General features: G+C 40.5%; 1 protein-coding gene across 2 annotated transcripts; it reads right to left on the bottom strand.

The window, feature by feature from the left end:
• Positions 1-140: 140 nt before the first annotated feature.
• On the bottom strand, positions 141-22,168 carry atp2a1 (ATPase sarcoplasmic/endoplasmic reticulum Ca2+ transporting 1). Of its 2 annotated transcripts, XM_086288806.1 has the most exons (26): positions 22,042-22,168; positions 21,813-21,949; positions 20,823-20,840; positions 20,299-20,381; positions 17,211-17,315; positions 14,973-15,111; positions 14,297-14,377; positions 14,121-14,206; positions 11,073-11,228; positions 10,801-10,942; positions 9,477-9,643; positions 9,299-9,387; positions 9,114-9,216; positions 8,891-9,022; positions 7,603-7,728; positions 7,261-7,479; positions 7,030-7,141; positions 6,712-6,935; positions 6,393-6,613; positions 6,079-6,281; positions 5,839-5,924; positions 5,537-5,670; positions 4,180-4,297; positions 3,845-3,962; positions 1,285-1,332; positions 141-434 (listed from the first exon to the last, which is right to left on the bottom strand). In XM_086288806.1, exons 2-25 carry the CDS (start codon positions 21,928-21,930, stop codon positions 1,328-1,330), a joined length of 2,985 nt encoding a protein of 994 aa, XP_086144932.1. In that variant the 5' UTR covers positions 21,931-21,949; positions 22,042-22,168; the 3' UTR covers positions 141-434; positions 1,285-1,327. The 2 variants fall into 2 exon arrangements, with proteins under 2 accessions (XP_086144932.1, XP_086144931.1); XM_086288805.1 differs by lacking the exon at positions 1,285-1,332.
• Between the last annotated feature and the right edge of the window lie 560 nt (positions 22,169-22,728).

Raw genomic sequence — 22,728 nt, 5'->3', positions numbered from 1 at the left:
AAATAATATAGAGGGAGTATTTTTGTAATGATCCAAAGTCTGCTCAAAATGGGTGAAATAGCCCTTTAAAGCCATAATCTTGTGTTGCTCGTCTACTAAGAGTAATATTTCAAAAAAGATGGTATTCAGAAAACTGACGGTTACTTTAATACACATCTTTATTCTTTAAGAATAAAATCAACACAATAGTTTTAATAATTCTTTCACTATATATTATTTTCAGTACATACACAGACAAAAATAGTTTTCAGCTTTTTTTCGGTGTATCATCAGATGGCTTATATGTTTGTATTCGTGCCACTCGGGGTTTTTGATCAAGTGACATGTTGCACGCTCTCATTCAGTTGGAGCGCTCAGCCTTTCTCTCCATCCTCTGTGTCTCGGTGCCTCTCTGCTTCAGCCACTCTCCGCTTCTCTTCACCTCTAGACTTTGCCTGGAGGGACCAAACAAAGGCTTGTTTGGTATAATGTAAAGGCATCGGGGATAAATGGGTGTATTTAAAGTTTTTAAAAAAAGGCCAATGGTTGAAGCTAGCTCGAGGTCAAAAGTTGGACATTGTGAGAAATAAGGCAATTTGCTTTGTTTCCTGGAGTAAACTAAAATCCAGCAGTTAACTCTTGCACATATGTTCTGTGGATTAATGGAGACTGTTTAATGGTTTTAAAGAAAAGCTTGTAGCGGGGTCTTTTCTGCTTAAGGGCAAGAAAATTGCTGTCATAGTTATGTTTAAGTTTGAGTGTAGATGAAATAGGATTGAGCCAGAATTACTGTTTCTCACGCAAACAGTCTGCCTGTGATCTCTGATGCTGCACATATGTGCACTTAATTTTCTCACAGTGCATTGCTTTATTCCTCAAATATCCAACTTGCTTTTTAGCTTGTGTGTAAGCAATAACCAAAAACTAACCTTTCTTTTTAAAAATCACAACAACGAGGACTGATCTGAGAAGTATTCAGTATAATGCTTTAATGTTCGCATTATGCTTTACCTTTTTAGCATAAATGCAAAAAACTCTGATTGCAGGAGAATGCACGGTCAGAGCATGCCACATGTGCTAATCTGAATTTTACTATTTTTTTTTGTGTTAATCTAAAAGCTACTTAAAGCCATACGTTTAGCTTGCAGCGACAGCTTCCAGCTGTAAACACAAATCATGCATTAAAATTTGATTTCATTGCAAATGCAGCTTCACTCTGGGTCCACAGACATTAGTCCAGAAAGTCTTTTAAGTCTTGCAAGATGCAGCGTGCTTAAACCTTTAGCTGGAGTCAGAGGGGAGTACCTTGTTTTGTTACAGGGGTATGGAGGAGGAGGGGGGAAGAGGTTTAGGCTGGATTGTCAGAAAGGGAACAGTGAAGAAGGGCATCCAAGGAGAGGAAGATTAGGTAAAAGTCATCAGAGGAAATAGAGATTAGAGGGAAAAGGGTGGGAGACATCGCCATGGATTAAAAAAAAAAAAAAAAGAGGGAACAGGTTAAATGTTAAAATACATTTAATTGGGAGGAAAATTATTCTGCAACCATCACTCCTAATTTCACTTTTGTTCATTAAAAAGGGAAAATACAGGAGAATGTAAGATGGAATAGAAAGGGACACTGGTGAAAATATTGAAAGGAATAGTAGCTCAATGTTTTTAAGAGCAGTGGAAGAGAAAGAGATTTATGACATGGTTAGAGGACTTAAGAACAAAACCAGTACAGACTGGAATGATATTGATATGGTAACGGTAAAGACAGTTATTGATGGTATCGTAAAACCATTAAAATATATATTCAACTTGTCGTTTCAAAAAGGAGTTTTTCCACAAAAAATGAAAGTTGCTAAAGTTATTCCCATTTACAAAACCGGTGAAAGACATCATTTTACAAACTATAGACCAGTGTCAATACTCTCCCAGTTCTCTAAGATACTGGAAAAACTCTTCATAAAAAGATTTGACAGTTTTGTGGAAAAATATGAATTAATGACAGATAGTCAGTATGGGTTCAGAAACAACAGATCAACAGCTTTGGCACTGATAGATCTAATGGAAAAGATAACGGAATGTATGGATAATAAGAGGTATGCGCTCGGAGTTTTCTTAGATCTAAAGAAGGCGTTTGATACTGTTAATCATGAAATTCTATTAAAAAAACTGGAAAAGTACGGGTTTAGGGGAGTGGTTTTGGAATGGTTAAAAAGCTATGTAGGGAATAGGCAACAATATGTACAAATAAATGAATATAAATCTAATTTGATGGATATAGCTTGTGGAGTACCTCAAGGTTCAGTACTGGGTCCAAAAATGTTTATTATGTACTTAAATGATATCTGCAGAGTATCGGAGATTTTAAAGTTTGTAATATTTGCAGATGACACAAATATACTGTGTGCAGGTGGGGAATTGCCACAGGTTTTGGAAATGATCACACAGGAATTAACGATATTAAAGAAGTGGTTTGATATAAATAAATTATCATTGAATCTCGATAAAACCAAATTTATGTTGTTTGGAAACCAAAAGAAAAACATCGAAGTAGAAATATGTGTTGACAATGTATATTTAGAAAGAGTAAATGAAATAAAATTTCTTGGGGTGATCATTGACCACAAGCTCTGTTGGAAGCCACACATTACTTATGTTCGGGGGAAATTGGCACGGGGCATTGCCGTCCTGGGAAAAGCAAAGCATATGTTGGATCAGAAAGCACTGCACATTTTATACTGTGCTTTACTACTGCCATATATGAGCTACTGTGTAGAGGTCTGGGGAAACACATACAAAAGTAACACACAAACAATAACTATAATACAGAAAAGGGCCATTAGATTAATAAATAATGTAGGGTACAGGGACCATACAAATGCACTCTTTGTCAAAATGCAAGCTATTAAATTCCAAGACTTGGTGAAGCTTAAAACAGCGCAAATAATGTATAAAGTCAGAAATAAATTGCTTCCCAAAGAAATCTGTAAATTGTTCATAGAAAGAGAAGGTGGGTATAACTTAAGAGGGAAATGGAATTTAAAAATACAAAGTGCTAGAACAACTTTAAGAACTATGTCAATCTCAATTGCAGGAGTTAAATTATGGAACAGTCTAACAGAAGAAATAAAAGACAGTCAAAACATAAAACAGTTTAAAGTAAAATATAAAAACCTAATTTTAAATAAGTATAAGAATGAAGAAAACGGGGTTAACCCAGGACGGTAATGTTGCTGGTAATGGTGTTGCAGTTCTTTTTTGGTTGTTTTTTTGTTTTTTTGTTTTGTTTTGGTTTGTTGTTTTTCCATAACTTGTGTATCTGCAAATATACACATTCTGTATTTTTCATATGAAAGAAACTATACTGTGGTGGGGCTTGCTAATTTCTTGTTTTTGATTTATGTATGTTATGTTTTGTTTTACTTCATATGTTTATATGTTTCATATGTTGTTTGTTTAATTTAAGACAAAAAAAAAATTTTAATGAATGAGAGGTAAAACTTGAGGGGGTAGGGACAAATAAGTAAATACTTCAGCCTACTCCTTTTCAAACAAATAATGGAATGATATTTTGTAATGATTGTGAAGGCACATGTTTGAAATGTTTGAAATAAAAATGAACTGAACTGAACTGAACTGAACTGTAGCTATTCCCAGTTTCTGGCTACAGTGTGTTGCAGCATCATGTTTATGTTTCATTCATAGATTTAATCTGATCTGCAGTAATTAATGTGCAACATTATCATTTTTAAATTACAAACAGCTGACTAATACTGGGCATTTCCTGGATCATGAATCATGAATATTTCCAAATATTTGTTACCCTGCGTGTAAAGGAGGCAGAAAAATGGAACAGCGTTTGTCAAGCAGGTCTTACCGTCCAGATATGTGCGAGCCACAAATTTAAGAAGCTCATCGAGAAGGATGACTGGGATGGAAAGCTTCAGCACGATCATCCACTGCTCCACGTTCAAGTGAGTGAGCTTGAAGATCATCTGTGAATCAGCAGTGGCATGTTAAAACTACTGAACGCCACTAAGCTGGAGCTTATTTATCTGTCAAACCTGAAATACATGTGTTTCTTCTTCAGTGCTGTAGTTTCTCTCAGTTATATGTGCAACTAGCATTTAAGGAATGAAACTGGGAGAGAGGAAATGTGTGTGTAGAGATATAAATGGAGATGTGTGCTGTGTTGCATGAGGCCAGACTCACGGGCAGGGGGTCGATGTAGATGATCATGAAGTGAAGGGACATGGAGAGGCTCATGGCAGCCACCAACCAGACGTTGCTCCAGGGGGGCATGCGCACCAGAGACTGGTTCTCAGACAAGCTGGTGTAGAGGGAGCAGGGACGTGGGGGAGGATAGGAGGAAGGCAGAGCGGATGGGGTACGTTAATGCAGACTGAAAATGTAAAAGGGCATGAAAAAGTGTATGTGTGGAGGTGACTGCATAGTAATGTGTTTGCAAAGTGCTTCATTGTCTCCTTATTATAACTATGGGAGCTACGACACAGCTTTCATGTTTGGAAAAGGTCAAAATGAATGAAGCCTTTATTTGTCACTTGCAGTTGCCTGCAGCGAAATTGGACCTTTTCCAAAATGAAAACGTCAGCTTCTATTTTTCCTTTTTAAAGTGGACCTCATTTGAATTTTACCTCTGTTCGTGACAGTTTAGTCAGTGCTCAATCCTTTAAGAGTAGCTGATGGATATATTTTTATATACACTAAAAATGGAAAAGAGTTGACTGAAGATTTAATTTGACCTCACTGTCTTTTTTTTAAATATTTGTTACAGTTACATGTTTCAGATCATCAAACAAATTTTAATATTATACAAAGATAACCTGAATAAATACTGCAGGACTCCCTTTCCCGCAGTTCTTTAGATGTTGTTCTGGGTCATTATTTCACTCTTGCAGTAATTTTAGTAGGCTGGTCACTCCGGAAAAGGTTCATAATAAATTTTCTTTATTTGTAGATAATGGCACTCACTACTACTCAGCTACCATAAATTATCGTAACTTATTCGGATAGCCACACTGTTTTTATCATTTGGATCAATTTGCACATAATCTGTGCACCACCACAGTGGGTTTAAGCCCAAACAAACAATCCTGACATTTAAAATGATGGTAGTTTGTCAGTTTAATTTTGAGCATCTGTAAATAGGAGATTATATATAATTCAAGAAGAAGAAGAAACTTTTAAGCGCCTTTATTTCCAAGGGGGTTGCCACAGCAGATAACTTATAGCTTATTTGATCAGTCAGATTTTTACGTCGGATACCCTCTGAGGGATTTGTATCTTCTCCTGGGATTGAACCGGGGATCTTTTGCTTGTTGGATGAATGAATAATTAATGCCACATTTTTGTGCTTGAATTAAAACTGAACATCTTCACTTCAATAACATCCAAACTATTTGGTTTGGAATCCACTGTTATGGTTACAAAGGCAAAACTACAAAATGTCCAAACATTTAATGAACTGGTGGCACATTTGACTACATCATAGTTTTCAGGTGGATCCGATGCACCCACAATGCCTTTTGGGTTCACAGTGTAGTCAAACCTGTTCAGAGCATTGCACATCTCAATGGTGACCAGTACAGACAGAGCCATGGTCATTGGTGGAGCAGACTCAAATACCTCACAGTGGACACCATCAAAGTCTTCGTTGTCCTCACTGCACTGCATGAAGTGAGACTGATGGAGAGAAACAAACATAAATTGCCTTTTTTTAAATTTATTTCAGCAGCGCTTTTGAAAGAGGCTGAGATGGTTCTTTATGTTTGAAAAGTTTGAAATTTTACACAAGGAGTCCCAGGAGTATTTTAGAAGAAAAGTTCTCAAATAAGATGATTTGATACTAACCAGCTGGTGGAAGGTGACCATTGGACCATCATCACTGTACAAGAACCACCAGGCAGCTGCTGCCACTGTTGCAGCTCCAACATAGCCTGGAAGAAGTATTACAAAACATATGCCCATGAAAACTATGAGTCTACATTTAAAGTCTTGAAGATGATTGGTGTGTTATGCCATGTTGCGATAAATCCTTGAAAAACTCTACTGAAGGAAGCTGCTGGTCGTGTCTGCAGTATCAGTATGTACCTCCAATGGCCAGATATCTAAAGAAGAGCCAGCCAGAGATGAGGGGCTCTTTGGGGGAGCGGGGGGGTTTGCCCATGATGTCCAGGTCAGGCGGGTTGAAGCCCAGTGCGGTGGCAGGCAGACCGTCAGTCACGAGGTTGACCCAAAGAAGCTGGACGGGGATCAGAGCCTCAGGAAGACCGAGTGCAGCAGTCAGGAAGATACTGAAGAGGTGAAAAAAACAGAAGTCAAGCCTAGTTTTAAGTTCTTTCTTATGCAGGACAAGAACTCACGTTGAACTTAAGTGTCAGTTAAGTGAAGCGTAATGCGCTCACCAGACGACCTCGCCCACATTCGAGGAGATGAGGTAGCGGATGAACTGCTTCATGTTGTTGTAAATGGCTCTGCCCTCCTCAACAGCAGACACAATGGAAGAGAAGTTGTCGTCAGCCAGGACCATCTCAGAGGCAGACTTGGCAACGGCAGTGCCAGAGCCCATGGCGATGCCAATCTCCGCCTTCTTCAAGGCGGGGGCATCGTTCACTCCATCACCAGTCTGGGTGATGGGTCGAGGTGAAATGGGAGGAACAGCATATTTAACCTGTCACATCAAGCACAATAAACTCATCAAAGGTTCATTTCTTTTCTCCTCACCATGGCTGTAATCTCATCAAAGCCTTGTAGGAACTCCACAATCTTAGACTTGTGTGCTGGTTCAACTCTGGCGAAGCAGCAAGCCTTTCGAACGGCCTTCTTCTGGTCATATGGAGCGAGGTCATCAAACTCACGGCCGGTGAAGGCCTTGCCTGTGACATCCTCATCCTCAGTGAAGATGCCAATGCGGCGGCAGATGGCCACAGCCGTACCTTTGTTGTCACCTGGAGTGGTCGGGTTGGGGGACAGAAAAGGTCAATCTTTGCTCGATTTCTTTTAAAATTAGACTGCTGATCTGCATCTGATATGTATACTGACCAGTGATCATGATGACACGGATACCGGCGGCCCTGCACAACTCAATGGAGCTCATGACTTCTTTCCGAGGAGGGTCAAGCATACCAACGCAGCCAACAAAGGTCAGGTCCGTCTGGGGATAAGAAAGAAAGGTTTGAGCTATGTCTGAGCTACAGCTGAGCAAGAAATGAAATGCTCAAGTCTTCCATTAGGGACTACAGTGACTTCATGTTTTTGTTTTCACTCTCCAACCTCGTAGTCTGCAAACTTTGTTGAGTCCTCCAAGTTCATCTCCTCCTTCCTCAGAGGTGTGTCACATGTGGCCAGGGCCAAACAGCGGAGGGTGTCGCGTCCGGTGCCCCATTCCTTGATGACTGACATGATGTGGTCTTTCACCGGGCCAGTCAGCGGTACACGGTTAGTACCCACACGAACATAAGTGCAGCGGTCAATAACTCCCTCTGGAGCACCCTGAAGACAGGAAATGCAATCATTCGTTTGTGATTCTTAAACATCAAATTGTCTCTTTTGGAGCTTTTTCAGAACAACTTTTTCAAGTATTATTTTCATCTTTGGCTGATGTTCCACGCTCACTTTGACAAACATCTTGTTTCCCACAGGTGCTTTGGCCGACTTAGCAGGACAGCAGTAGACTGACATAGACTTTCTGTCTCTGGAGAACTCCAGGGTGAACTCCTTTCTCATCAGATGCTTGATAACCTGTCAGAAAGTGAAGGGAGGAAGGTGAACTGGAGAAACCTCAAACCAGGCCCTGCATATTACACATAAACATTTTAAATATTGCACCTGCCATACAGTTGTTGCTTTTTTTCTTTTTTTTTGGCTATCTGGGAGCTTTTATGTATCAGAATATAATAAAAAGTTAACTGGTCCCAATCCTAAAATGATTTAAGCTCAAAGTCAGATGAAAAACGACACAGCGCTTAGTGTCATTATCTGTGTCACTTTTACGTAGTGTCATTATAATAAAACCTAAGCCAAAAATAACTGTGGGTACTCTTTCATCCTTTTTGAGGTCTGGACTTCGAATAGATAACTGTAACACCTTGATTCTGTTCTCTTTAAGTCTTTCTCTTGTTGATTTGCTGCAGTGCTTGAGGTCATTGTCCCGTTGCACATCCCAGTCAATCTTTAGCTGTGACATTTGACTTTAGAATACTTTGGTACACAGAAAGTTCATGGTCAACTCAGTGACTACGAGGTGCCCAGGTGCTATGCCTGCAAAATGAGCCAAAATCATAACTCCTCCACCATGGTGCTGACAGTTGGTTTGAGGTCTTTGAGCTGATATGCTGTGTTTAGTTTTCAGCAGATGTGATGCTGTGCATTACAGCCAGACTTCTCCACAGTGGTCTCATATGTTCAGAGGACATTGTTCCAGAAGTCCAAATCCACTATTCTCAAGATCATTGCCGATGTGTTTCCTACTTGAAAATTTGTAAAGACACGCCTCAATGCTCCAAAACTGCCAAAACTGCTGCTTTTAAAGAGGTGCTCACATTTCCTGATGATCAGTTAATCAGGTGCATTTGATTAGCAGCACCTGGCTGTCCCTGACCATCTTGATTCCCATGGAAGCAGTAAGGATATGCTTAGTTATTCACATACTGCTTCTGCATTTTGGCTGAATTTTTATTATCCTGCTAAGGCCCAGACATCATCATACTTTAAGTTGATATGGGAAACTTGTTAGCTCATTTATGTGTTCATATTTCATGCTGCAACATGGCAAACCAATATATTTAATTTCAATATTGACTCACTTTTTTTTTACTTTTAAAGCAAATGTCATGTAGGTTAGTAGGCTGACTGTATAAAGAGTAACTTGCTACATACTGTATCAGATATTTGACAGACTTACGGAACAGCAAGCGTTTGCCCTCTCCACCTTGGACAGGCTGCGCACTTCAGTGTTGAACACATTCATCTTCTCCACCAAACAGCACAGGGCCGTCTCAGTGGCCTCACCCACCTTCTCATAAATGCCCTTGGACTGCATCAACGAGACAAGGGGTTCATTAAAAATTGCTAAGTGCATTTTAATAAGGCTGTTCAGCGGAAGCATAAACTCCTCCTCCACAGACCTCGTTGTAGTCCAGAGAAGAATCATTGCACAGTGCGCAAATAGTTGCCAGCTCAACCAATCCGTCATACTGTCCGCACTTCACAAACGCACCATTCTTTGTTCTGGTCAAAAGAGACACAACTCGTTAGTTTTGTTTGGTTTTTAGGCCATTTATGGCAGTCGTGTGCTGATTCTGTCTCTTACACTTCTCCCTCTGGGGTGTACTTTGAGCCCGAAATGTCAAACTGACAGAGGGAAACGCTGTCGCCTTCAACTTTATCGATGACGAACATCTGCGTGGAAACATGGCAAAAAACGACATTTTATCAGATCTCCTTTTATTTGAATGCAAACGTGCGAAGGCTTATTTGTGTGTACCCACCTTGGTCACACACATCTGGTTGGTGGTGAGGGTGCCGGTCTTATCGGAGCAGATGACCGAGGTGCAGCCCAGGGTCTCCACAGAAGGCAGGCTTCTGACGATGGCGTTCTTCTTGGCCATACGACGTGTTCCCAGCGCGAGGCAAGTGGTGATGACAGCAGGCAGGCCTGTGACGAGAAGTGGGAGAGCTTAATCAGAGAAGCCCTGAACAAATTGAGCTGCTTTAAAACAAGAACGAGTTGAATGCTGGACAAAACTTGATTGAACTTTAGAGATGAGGACAAATGTTGGATTAAAAAACAGCTGGACTTCAGGGATTCTGCCACTTGGCAGGGTGACAACAGTGGGGGTCCCTGCACAGCCCTTAACACATCAGCTGGACCGCATCCAGAATACTGTGCTCTCCAATGCTACTCCTAAGGGAAGGGCTGGTATGAGTCATTCAGCACTCCGGCACATGGAGGGTGATCTGTGTTCACATTCTTGGCAAAAACAATGGTGTGGTCAAGGTCTGGAGATTGTCCAGTTTAGTGACATTATCGCAGCATCTATGTGTGCATATTATGTTGTTCTTTTGGCATCATCAGGTTGTGCTCTCCAGTTAACTTTGGCACAATTTACAGCTGACTGATGGGGAGAATGTCCCCATCATCAAAATGAGAATGTTCTTGCCTCACAAAGAAGATGGTATATGAAAGTTCAAATGTTTTACTAAGAGCTGAATTCAAGGAGGTTTTGTCTACACAAACTTTAATCTCACATTTTTATTTGCAGTTTAATAAAACTAGTGTGCAAATCAGAGATGTACTGGTCATCAGCTGCTTTCTGAGGAATACACCTGTTTCTGTCAGTTCTAATCTGGTCCTTAACTTTGAAAACTCAGCTTAAGAGGCTCATGGAGAGTCTCCAAAGCCTTCTGCACTGTCTGCTGGATAGGGAGTGGCAAGAACCGGCAATAGCCAAGGCAGCTTTATTTGGAAGGTTGTTAGTGTCTGATTCAGGGTCCTATTTCCAACCATTAAGATTGAACAACGCACTGGACTTTAAAGGGTTGGTAATTTGGAAATTTCCATACAATAAAAACTGAACTGAAATGAGCAAACTTGCTCTGAAAACTAATACATACTGATACATACATACGTTACGACGTCTTAATAAGAAGAACATGAATGAAGGTGTCTTATTTATTCCTTTTCACATGCAAAAAAGATTACTTAACAAAAACACTTTTGAACAGACTGGAAGCAGCATCGCAGATGAGCTACAGGACGTGAATGTTTCATGTGGTTGAGCAATCAAATAGAAGTTAATCCCGGGGGCTTACCTTCAGGAATAGCAGCCACAGCCAAAGCCACAGCAATCTTGAAATAATAGATAGCGCCGCGGATCCAGGAGCCTCCATGGACGGGGTCATTGAAATGACCGATGTTGATTATCCACACGGCCACACAAATCAGGGAGATGACCTGCAGGACAAGCAGCAATAGGGGGACGTGTATGACATTAGTTGTAATTTTCAGTCTCAAGCCAGCAATATTAAAATGTTTAAGACATGACATGAAATTAACTGTTGCAGACACTGCCCGTCTCACCCACCTTTGAGAGCTGCTCTCCAAACTCGTCCAGTTTCTGCTGCAGAGGGGTCTTCTCCTGCTCGGTGGCAGCCATCTGGTCGCGAATCTTGCCGATCTCGGTAGAGACACCAGTCGCAACAGCAATACCAATGGCTTTACCGGCAGCAATGTTGGTGCCCTGAACAGAGATTCGAAAGAGAGTGACATGACTACTGGAAAGATGGATGGAAAATCTGGACCTGAAATACACAACTATGAGGCTGCCAGTGAACTCAGAAGTGATGACTGAAGGGTTAAACATAATGAGTGTGGTAACATTTTGTTTTGACACTACTCATCCTCATCATGAGGTCAAATATTTATTCTTTATTATAATTTGGTTTATTAATAACTTCAAAAGTGCAAATGATTTTTTTAACAACCTAAAATGAATTTTGTGTAGTGTTAATTACAAAGGGTACTTATCTTAACACAATCAGTTGGTGAATATATAAACAATACCATATAATTGCTAATGCTAATGCTAATGCAGAAATGCCTTAAACCTAGGGGGACTACTATGAGAAAACGGCGCTGCTGCTCACTTGATTGGTGACCTTTGTTAACATTTTCTTGATGAGTTAATGGTCTCAATCTGCGGGTTGCTTGTTCAGTATAATGTAGCAAAGAAAAGTACGGTCCCATTCATAATAAAATAGACAACTACGCAGGCTATGTTCTTTGTTCCCCACTCAATAACCCTTTGTTATTCTGCATTTAGTTTACCAGATATTCAGCAGAGTGTCCAGCTTTTCTGGTAACTAAATTTACTTTTACTTTTATTTTTATTTTTGCGGGGGTTTTTTTTCAGTTTGTAAAACTAGCATCCAAATAATTCTGAAAATGATTACCATATCCATGTTGCTAAACAAGCTAGCAGTACACCAGGGGTGGGCAATTCCAGGCCTCAAGGTCCGGTGTCCTGCAGGTTTTAGATCTCACCTTGAGTCAACACACCTGAATCACATGATTAGTTCGTTACCAGGCCTCTGGAGAACTTCAGGACATGTTGATGAGCTAATTTAGCCATTTAAATCAGCTGTGTTGGTTCAAGGACACGTCTAAAACCTGCAGGGACACCGGCCCTCGAGGCCTGGAGTTGCCCACCCCTGCAGTACACTGTAGCAATGTGTATTTATTGGTTCTACAGTCTCTTATAGATGAGAGTACATCCAATATCGGTAGATAGATATCTATAGAAGCTTCATGACAGCAATTAACAAACCTGCACATGTTTTTTGATTGATGTTCTACATATAATTTTTGATACAACCACTGGCTATGAAGGAAAAATATGTATTTCCCCAGTGATTGCTAGGATTATGGTTGCGAGCAGATTGCAGTGATTACTTGTAGTTTGCATGGAAGACACCAACTTGTCTGCAAACACTTGCTAACTAGCTGAACGGTAGTGAAACTTGAGAAACTGCAATGCAAATCGGACTATCTGCATTCAAAGTAAATGTTGTACCTCAGTGCTGCAGCCAACATTTTTTGAAAAGGCGCAACTTTTACACTGAAAGCAAATGGTCTCCACTTCTAATTTGTGTTACACTTTTCAGTTTCACTGCCGCTCAGAGTAAAGTCAGTGCAAACTATGAGCCTCTGTAGAAATCTGCTAGTGACCAAGAAGGGAAGGAAGTTACAAGGAAGTTTTGTATGGAGTATTCTCTGACCAGTTTTCACCAATGGGTTTTTGTGACTTTTCTATACTTTTTCCCCATCAAAAAATCAAAATACATTGCACAATACCTTTCAAAGTAACAAAATGCAAACAATATGTTTTGATGTAGCAAATATTACGCAAATTAACCTCCTAGGACCTGGCGTCCGCATATGTGGACATCACATTTTGGGTTATTTAGACTAAAATACTTAATTTTGTTCTACATGGGCCTGATATCCACTTACGAGGACATTATACTGCTACTGTTCTATCAAAATTTGAAATGATATCCTCATATGTAGCTCTTATTATTCTTAAAAACAAAAATAAGGTAAAAAAAAAAGGGATAATTCTTTGTTATTACATTCGTCAGGCCCCAATATGCCCAAATATCAAAGAGAAATTAAAAATGCATGTCGTGGAAGAGTTTGGGTCTTAGGAGGTTAAAATTAATATATACAAATTAATATTGCATTTAAAAAAATTGCCACAAAGTTAAATAAACACTCAGTTGTGCTGGAAATTTGAATTTTCTGACAATTATTTCAGGGTTCAGGCTTTAAAGGATTAACAATCAATTTCAAGGCAAATGGCCTCAACCTACACATTTTCCTTAGCGGCCAGGAGTTGCTCAGTTTCTAGAGTGGACTCAAGTGACTATGTCCATTTTTTATATATAGCCAGCATGCTACCAGACTGATATTAGCTTGGTATTTTCTACAATGGCTGTATTTGAACAATTGTTAAATATAGTCTCTGGTAAAGTGTGTTAGCTAAAGTATAGCAGTGTATCAGTTTCTGTCACTTATAGTCATGAACCATGTTAGTGAATAAAGGATCTAATGCTACTGTAGTGATGTAATAAAATAACATCTTTACAAAAAGAAAATCTAAAGAAAATGTTTATCTTCCATTTATGATAGAGCAATAGACAGTGATTGGAAATTACCTTAAGTTTGGGACAGTTTTTGATGCAGACTCAGTATCAAGACCCCTGCAGGTGTTGAATTAACTGAATCAGCAATTAATTTAATTACGTAGGTTCTTTTTTTTATTCTGAAATGTCAGAACTGGCTCACTAAGTAAGAGTTAATTGCTTAATACTTTTAAGCAGCACAGATCACGAAGTCAGCATGACGGTGATAATGAAGTGCCACCTGTGCTGACATCCAAAATGACGTCCAAAATTTCTCATCATTACACCTATGGTTTTCCCAACAATGACATGCAAAATGTCTGCTGTAATGGTTATTTTCATGGAATAATGAGGTCGAATTGGAAGTTAAATCAGTCAGCAGGTGGGTTTTGAGACGCCCGATGGAAATATAAAGGTCAAGCAGAGGAGAAAGCAGGAAAAAGACTCACAGAGAACAACATGTTCTTCTTGTCCTGGTTGACGGCTCGGGGGTCTGGAACTGGATCTGTGTGCTTGATCACGCTGACAGACTCACCTGCAGAGATGAGCGGTCAGGGAAGGCGACGGAAATTAGAAAAATTAATTAATTCATTTATTTATTCTTTGTCTGCGACAAAACACATACCAGTAAGAATGGACTGGTCCACACGCAGGGTTGTAGATTTGATGGAGATGATCCTGATATCAGCTGGCACTTTGTCACCAACTAGTGTTCACGTAACAAACACATACACAAAAGCAGGCCCTTCATTAACATTTGTTTCTTTAGTGATTTATTGGTTTGGCAGTATTACAGTGCAAAGACAATCTGACTGCAGTGTTACAGCTGGCTGGAGGAGGTGGGGAGGAAGGGGGGCTGGTTTTAGCACTCTGGATGGATAGTGTTGTTGTTGAAAACCGATACCACAGTAAGAGTCAGAGGGAGAGGGAGACCTTGGGTAGATCATGAAATGAAAAGAACAGGTGTACAGCAAACAGAGGGGAGAGACAGAGGAGTGAGTGCTTATACTCAAGCTTATTCCTTCACTCACCCCCCAACTCCTTTTTCTCTGTCACTGCCTTATAAGGGGCCATGTTGATTTTGAAGGACAGTCTTGTATTCACACACTTGCAAAGTTGAGAAGTTCAGATTTCAAACACTTGAATTTAAATGACACATTACAGACAAGGTTTTGGAATTCGACTAGAACAAGCTTATGTGTAGACTGCTTTGGGGAGTTAATCTCATCTTAATTCTGATCACATTTATGGATTTTCAGTGGCTAGATGGGCTTTGAATAAATGCAGCAGATAAAGCTTACCAGAGACCTCCACTACATCACCAGGAACGATCTCCCTGGCCTTGATTCTCTGCACGCTCTTCCTGTCTGCCCTATAAACTTTCCCCATTTCAGGCTCGTACTCCTTCAGGGCCTCGATGGCGCTCTCTGCATTGCGCTCCTGTTTCAAACGTGCACACAGAGCAAACACATAATCATTCCGGCTCCTTGATGTTCGAGTCCTTTGCATGATAGTTGTCACATGTGACATGTTAAAGGTCAGTTTTTAGATAGATAAAAAGGCTTTAATCAAAAGATCATTATTTTAAAAAGATGCTCAGTACATTTTTTTAAATGACCTGAATAGAAATGTATTTAAATATAATATATTTTGATAGGATAACAAAAAAAAGCTTAACAAAGTCTTCAGGCAAAGTGTCCTTGGCAAGTTGCCCCAATGCATGAATGAAACAGGGTAAGTGTTTGGGTGTGCGTTAGATAATGTGTCCAGAATGGGAAATTGTGGAGTTATTTAGTCAAAGAAGAGCTTGGTGTGCATGTGTCCACATCACCTTGTTGGTACAAAAATACTATTTTATGCCATTGAAACTGCGTTATCATATTTTTTACAGATAAAACTTAAGAAACGGGACCGTATGATGTGTGATGTGTCGGGCTGCTAGTAACAAAGTGACAGTTAAAAATTGGTTCACCTCTTGAGGTAGGTGCATAACAAAATAAAAAAAAATCATCCCTGAAAATGGTCACGTACAAGGACAGGACTGAAAATTATTGTAAAAGCAAAATAAATTTCAAAGAAAAAAATTAAAAGACCTTCGAAAGCACAGAGAACTGTTGCTTTAAAACATTTTAAGAAAGTCTGGCATCTTAGAAGCAAAATATAAATGAGAGGTAGCTCTAAAGTTGGGTAAAAATAAGTGAATGAATTAAAAAAATATCCTGTATTTTCTGTATGTGTTTGATTTTATGTACATTCCTAAAGCAAAAGTTGTCTTTGTTGCCTTTGTTGTAGTCCCACATTTTCAGCCCTGGTTTTCCTGTTTCCTGTGCCTGTTATTAAAAGAAACTCACACAGGCGTCAGTGAATTCAAATCCCAAAACCTTTTGGTATGAGGTTACAGTGCTAACTACTGCACCACTGAGCCATAATAAATATTAATGAATGTCACTATATGTTGTAATGTTTGAGGGCAGAATGCACAGATTTTGTTTTATTCTAGGACAACATACTAATAAAAACAAGCGCTTTTAGCCTTTTTTTCATAGTTTTTTTGAGCACCCAAAGTTGCTGTGGCAGATAATCATCAGGCACTGGCATTAGTAATGAGGGATAAGGTTGCTGATACCAGTGACTGATTGATGGTTGAAGGCATTGTTGTCCATTATCATGAGGTTTTCCTGATGTTTGTATTTTATTAAAGTCCATCAGCTTAAATAATCAAATTTAAAGAGAGGTTGTGCAACCATAATTTTGCAGGACTTGTGCTGCAGCAGGTTGAAATCCTTAAATTCAACATGACGAACAAGAAACAACTGTGAGCTTTTCGAAGTCGTTTCTTGTTCGTCATGTTGAATTATTTCCCAGTAAAAGCAGACGGCGCAGAGAAGTCAGACAGCCTGATGTCAGGCTGTGGTTTCTTCCAAGGTTGCCCCCAACTGCCTCAAAGTGTAAAGCCCAACTTATGCCAGCTGCCCTCCCTCTCTCCATTCTCCTCCTCATCCCCCATGTGTGAATCCTTGTGCATAGTTTCCAAATGACTGCCGCAGGGTTGATATGAACCTCTCAACCACACACGCACAAAACGCAAGCCTGCGGTAACGTGATCGTCCCTCTGTATTTTTACTGAGGATTGCAAAGTGTGGATTGTAACGCAGCAGTTTGGCCCTTCGAAGCAGGAACGGGACCCGGTCCGTGGCCTCCCTCCACGCGCCCTGTTGGCTTAACCTTTCACCTTTTCACCTCCTGTTTACGTCATGCCTCTCTTTCTGGCTTTGCTTGATCTTTGAGATCTAAGGAGTGTGTGTGCTCTCTGTAAAGGACACAAGGCCTGAGCGGGCCGCCGATGTGCGTGATTTATCGGGCGTGACTGTTTCTAAGTATAAGAGTCTATTTAGGTGTGTGTATGTGGGCAAAAGACAGTATTCAGGAGCAGGTATGTGGCCTTGGGATTGCAGTTGTTTCTGAATATGTGTGTGTGTGTGTGTGTGTGTGTGTGTGTGTGTGTGTGTGTGTGTGTGTATTTATGCGCGCTCACTGACCTGCCACACTCCAACAACAGCATTCGCGATGAGGATGAGGAGGATGACAAAGGGCTCGACAAAAGCAGTCACAGTTTCTTCTCCTTCCTCAAACCAAGCCAGCACCTGAGACAGTCACACACAGAGTCCAAAGTTGAAGGAGTTGTTGTTTAAAATTAGATGATGAGACACTGAAGTTGTCAAAATGAAACCCTTAAAATTCTAATTATGATGAAACTTTATTTCTAAAAAAACAAAAAATCCCTAAAATTTCCTTGAGGAACAGTTGACTAGCAGATCTTACGCTCAAAATCCAGGGATCACAATGGCAGAATAGTAAACTCTCATAATTGACCCTTAAATTACAACAAATATTTAGCATTTGTACTTAATAAATTAGTTAATTGAATCTATTTTTTTTCTTTCTCAATCACTGTTCAAACATAAATTTTAAAGGAGTGTACAGGAAAGAAGTATCTCCCTTTTTTGCAAAATACATGGGACAATTAACCTACTTCATTATATGGCCCACGCCACAACAAATACAGTGTACTTACAATGTAAGATGGGGAAGTGAATTAATTCCAAAAAACAGTATAATTTCTCCCCACAACGTAGGTACTACTAAAAATTACTTATACATGACTTAAAGTTACTATCACCATAATAATTTGCAATAACCTGACTTTTTAACCCCCATTTTTAGTGTGCCTCTCATTTGTAGGTCAGTATAATTATACTGCAATTTCTAAGGAAATATTTAATTACAAGGGAATTACATGCTTAATCATTGGCCACATTATAATGTGTTACCAAAAATATACAATATCTGTAAAAAACAAACAAACTCTAAGACAGTTTTCTTTTTCTTTTACAGAGGTGCCCGTTCATCACGCCGACACTTTCCTCTCGAGTTAAAATGATACATTGTTACTATCGCTAAGCCCGTGATACAGAAGTGTCTTTACGTTTGTTGTGCACCTGTCGCTCAGGGTGAGAGTATTATCTTTTACTGCTGAGTAGCATAAACATAAACATATATTTGTCACGGCTCGGAGCTATTTCTGCACCGCTGTAGGATCAAATGACATTATTCTTTGTCACTGTTGCGCCGTACGCTATCCTATGTGTGAAGTTCTCCACATGTGACTCTTCTAAACCTATATTCGCGCACGTGTGCGCCCCTGTGAGCGGGAGCTACACGTTACTGATGCTGGTGTGTTTCGGAAAGGCCTCGTGTTGACACTGACACAGATTAGTTGCAGGCCACCGGAGCACGGACCCAAGCGGAGAGAAAAGAGTAAAGCCCTCCCATCCTTCCTTTGTAGCATTTAGCATTTAGCTCAGCATCACAGTCTTCCTTGTTTTCCATTCGCCTGCTTTTCAGCTCACATGTTTTCTCACCCCCCCCCCCCCCCTTTTTTTTAAAGTAGGCTTGATTGCTTGCTCTCTCCAGTCTGTCTTCACTGTGCTTCTCTTCAAAGACACAATCGATCTCCAGACTGAGCGTCAGGGCCTGTCAACACCTTGCAGTGGTCAAGCATTCCTGTGTGTATGAATAGGATGACCATGTATTTGCAGTATTTAGTGTTCTCTCTTTTAGAAACCATATATGACTCTGAATCTATTGCGCTCATTTGTCATTGTAACAGACAATGCCATTGTGCAATCCAATCCCCAGCCCCCCGCCCTCGTCTCTGTCTCTCACTCTCTCCTGCTGCAAGCAATCCCTCGTTCCTTCCATCCCTGACCTTTGTCTAAGGATATAGTTTCTCGTCCTGGCTTGAGACTTTCTTAAAATAAAGGTCCTGCCATGCACATGCACTGCCACTCTCTTTTCGTCTTTCTCTTGTTCTCTCGCTATTTCACACGCAGCATGTCAGGCCTTCTAAGGCTATAGTGACAGCTGTAGAGGGAGCCCTGAGGGGAGCAATCGAAGATTAAAACAATGTGAAGAACCTAGTCGCCTTCATAAAGCTGCACTGGCGAGAGCAACAAGGAGGGGAGAGGGATTCTTCGTGTCAGTGAGAATGGCACTAAAAGTAATCTAATAACGTGATGATACGAATGATGTTTTGTCAGCTGAAGTGTGTGTGTGTGTTTGGTAAAGAGTCAAAAGACATGCAGCCCCAGATCCCAGACAAGCCCCCAATTATGTAAGAACGACGTTCATAAACAGTAACATAAAATTAAGACCTGAAAGGCAACAAAACAGGGGTGTTTGACTTCAGTTGCCACATATTCTTAAGTTTAAATTAGAGGTGGAGTCATCCACATGAGCATGGTTAGCTCTAGCTGCAAAAAAATGTTAACATCTTGACATAACTCTGGGATATATTCAGCACTGGTAAACGAGAGAAAATGTACCCTAAGGATTGCTATACTGCTACACTCTGTTTCTCACAGTGTAAAGGAAATACGCCCACAAATCTGGCAGAGTTCAAGAATGTTTCAGGCCTTCTCAGGTGTGAGCACCAAACGGACACTCTTGGACTTTTTGTGTTCGGCTTCTGGGAACTGCAGAGCGTTGTAACACAACTCAACACTGACTACTGCTGCTGTAGGACAACGAATGCTAACTAGACTTTCTAACTGCTCAACCTCAGCTTAATGCTAAATAACCCATCAAACACGTGATCTGCCAGATATCTAAAACTTGAATTCCTGGGAGAAAATTTTCATATTTTGAGGCAAATTGGAAAATTATGCAAAAGAGTGAAAAGAAAACTAATTAAACACATGGTGTCTGAAGTATAGGAAGAGATTAGAGAATCTACTACATGTGGTGTCCATCACTGAAATTACAAACACAACTTTTACAAGTACTGCTGAGAATATATCCTGTTCATTAATTCATTGTGTTAGCTAGTCTTCCTCTGCTTTGTCCATTTCCTTTTGAATGGATCTGGTGTTAGTAAATGTAAGACAGGGATGGAAGGGGCACCTCTGCACAAATAGAAAAATACATCTTTTCACTACAAGATAATAAAGAATGATTTTTGAACTTGTGCAAGCTCCTTGCATTGAACACTTCATGAATATTACATAAGTAGGTGCTTTGCATTGGATAAATGGATGGTCGCACAGGGGGTTGCATCATGAAACTCACAAAAGAGATGCAGGCTGCCAGTAGAAGGATTCTGACCAACAGGTCCTCGAACTGCTCCACCACCAACTCCCAGATACTTTTGCCTGATAAACACATTCAAATAAATAGACATAGCCCATCTATTAAATCAAATTCAATGTTGATACAGTGTTAAGAATTCCTGTTATTATACATGTAAGTCTGATAAACAAACCGGATTAAATGGAAAAGGCAGTGACTGTGATTTAGGTGAAAACACATATTTGATTAATGATGGCTGACTCTTTGTTTTAATATCCTCCCACCACTTTGGGCTGCTCCAAACCCAGCAGCAAAGACTGTTGCTGCTTTAGTTTGAGTTCATTGCACAACAGATGTGGATACAATCCATTAGTTTCTGTGGTGTATATACATCATTGCTAGACTGGAGTCAGTAACAAGTGATAAACACACACACACAAGGGAGCAGTCATGACAGGAAGTGAAAGGAACAGCTGGGATGTTAAAGGAAGCATGCAGGTGTGTAATGTTTCGGGTTGGCTCACCTTCCTCTGCTGGCAGCTCTGTTGGTGATGAGAGACAGAGAACATTAATAAAGCACAACACTTACTACATTCGTTCTGATATTTGCAGAGTGAAACATGCAGCCAGGTCAATCGATTTGACCATAAAACCATCAAGTACAAAATACACAGTATAAAGGAAGCATTACATTGCACAATTTACACTTTCTTCACCAAACTGAGGCCCTGCTCCAACAAACAATAACACTTTACTCCAAAATGCATTCTCAAAAAACATGATTCCTCTTCATTTTACTGAATGTAGGACTTTTTCCCCCCAGTGAATTAAATGTGAAGCAGAGGTAGGAATATTCATGATTTTCCAGTTCCTGTTATTTGAACCCTTAAGCCAAGCAGTAATGTGGGTACAGTTACATTCATGCCTATGCTTTCCCTGCTGTGATAAGCAAGAAAAAAAGGCCTCTGATGCTTTCTTTATAAAGCTCAATGAGACTGTAAAAACTCAGCGAACTCCATCTGCTGAGACAAAAGTAAATATCTTGACTTTGAGTCAAAAAGGGACTTTCGTGCGCTCAGTTTCAAAATACAAACAAATTACCCTCAATCTAAACTAAAACCAGTAGCAGTTGTCAGGAACTTGACACCCTGAGGCACCTGCTCCACAAACATAACTCCTGCTTTGTGTCAGTCAGATAGTTTCCCTTAATTAGACCAGCATCACAAAGTCACACACAGCTTTGAAACCGACACTGCCACTACTTGTCCTCCTTCACCTTCCCCTCCCATTTCCCTCAGTGTCTCTACTCCTGCCATTTTATCTTGTTAACCTCCAAGGTACTCCGTATGTATGCCGCCTCTCATTCAAGCTAAATCTGATGCATGTGCTCCTGGACCTTCCCATCATGTCATTCACCATCATTTTCTACTGCTCTTTATTTCCACTCTGTATCAAAGGCTTCATCTAAGTGCTCCATCCATCAAGCCACCCATCCATCTTTTTGTTTCCCTCACCGTTGTAGCCATACTTTTCCAGGCTCTTCTTAACCTGCTCAGGTGACAGCCCGGTGTCCTCAGTGACGCCAAAGTAGGCCAGAACGTCTTCCGACTCTTTGGTGTGTGCGTTCTCCATCCTCACTTAAACGGAGAGGCTTCGAGACAAAAGGGATAGAAAAAAAATGGAGAGAAATTACAGCTGGCCAAACACTGAAACGTAAAACAAATGATGCGGAATTCTACCCACCACTTTCTTGAAGAGTGGGATTAGGATTAAAAACTGGCAACCCCCTGTGCGTTCACACTTTCTCTCTCTTTGCCCCCTCTCTCTCTCTCTCTCTCTCTCTGGGCTGTTGCTCTCCTCTAGGAGCCTTGGACCGACAGAAAGTGCAACCCTGCAAACTGTCCTCAAAAGTTTTATAGCGATGAAAAAGTTGCCCCATTGGTGCTTGTCCACCATGCACCCCCCTCTCATTGGATGAGAACGTCACAAATAGGTGGGCATGGATGGCCCCCGTGGTAAAGAATAGGCAGGGGGGGAGGGGGGGAGGTGGAGGGGGTAGAGGGCAGCAACTGCAGAGGGGTCCCAGCATGCTGGAAATAAGATGTGCATAAGAGAACATGCATGGTTAGCATGGAGAGGCAACATAAAGACTGTCTGAATGGACACTGGTGGGCACGTGTATGTCCACATGTCTGTAGACACAGGTGGACACTTGTTCACTCAGTGAATGAACAAAGAAACGTAAAAGACACTGAGAGATGTCGACTGTTCAGCAGTGGAAACATATTTTGAGTACCTGATTTTTAAGCAGTTCCCAACTTTCAGATTTGGACTGCTTGGAGGCCCCTTGACTTGTTTCATTTGTGTTGAAAATTTTCATCTTCTTAAACTTCTCAGCTGAGAAATTATTAAGTGGAGGAGATGAGACTG

Source organism: Aulonocara sp. 'chitande type north' Nkhata Bay, linkage group LG4 (genome assembly GCF_057382095.1).
Source record: "Aulonocara sp. 'chitande type north' Nkhata Bay isolate Kocher_YH1m ecotype deep benthic linkage group LG4, A_spYH_male_GT1.1, whole genome shotgun sequence".
Lineage (NCBI taxonomy): Eukaryota > Metazoa > Chordata > Actinopteri > Cichliformes > Cichlidae > Aulonocara > Aulonocara sp. 'chitande type north' Nkhata Bay.
The sequence above is the reverse complement of the archived record's forward strand: the minus strand, read 5'-3'. Positions and strand labels throughout refer to the sequence as shown.

Coding starts and splice junctions, on each gene's coding strand:
- atp2a1 (XM_086288805.1), bottom strand. CDS start 21,930: ATGGAGAACGCACACACCAAAGAGTCGGAAGACGTTCTGGCCTACTTT. Junction 14,207..14,296: donor GGACCAGTCCATTCTTACTG/GTATGTGTTTTG, acceptor TCATCTCTGCAG/GTGAGTCTGTCAGCGTGATC. Junction 11,229..14,120: donor AGAAGAACATGTTGTTCTCT/GTGAGTCTTTTT, acceptor ATCTCTGTTCAG/GGCACCAACATTGCTGCCGG.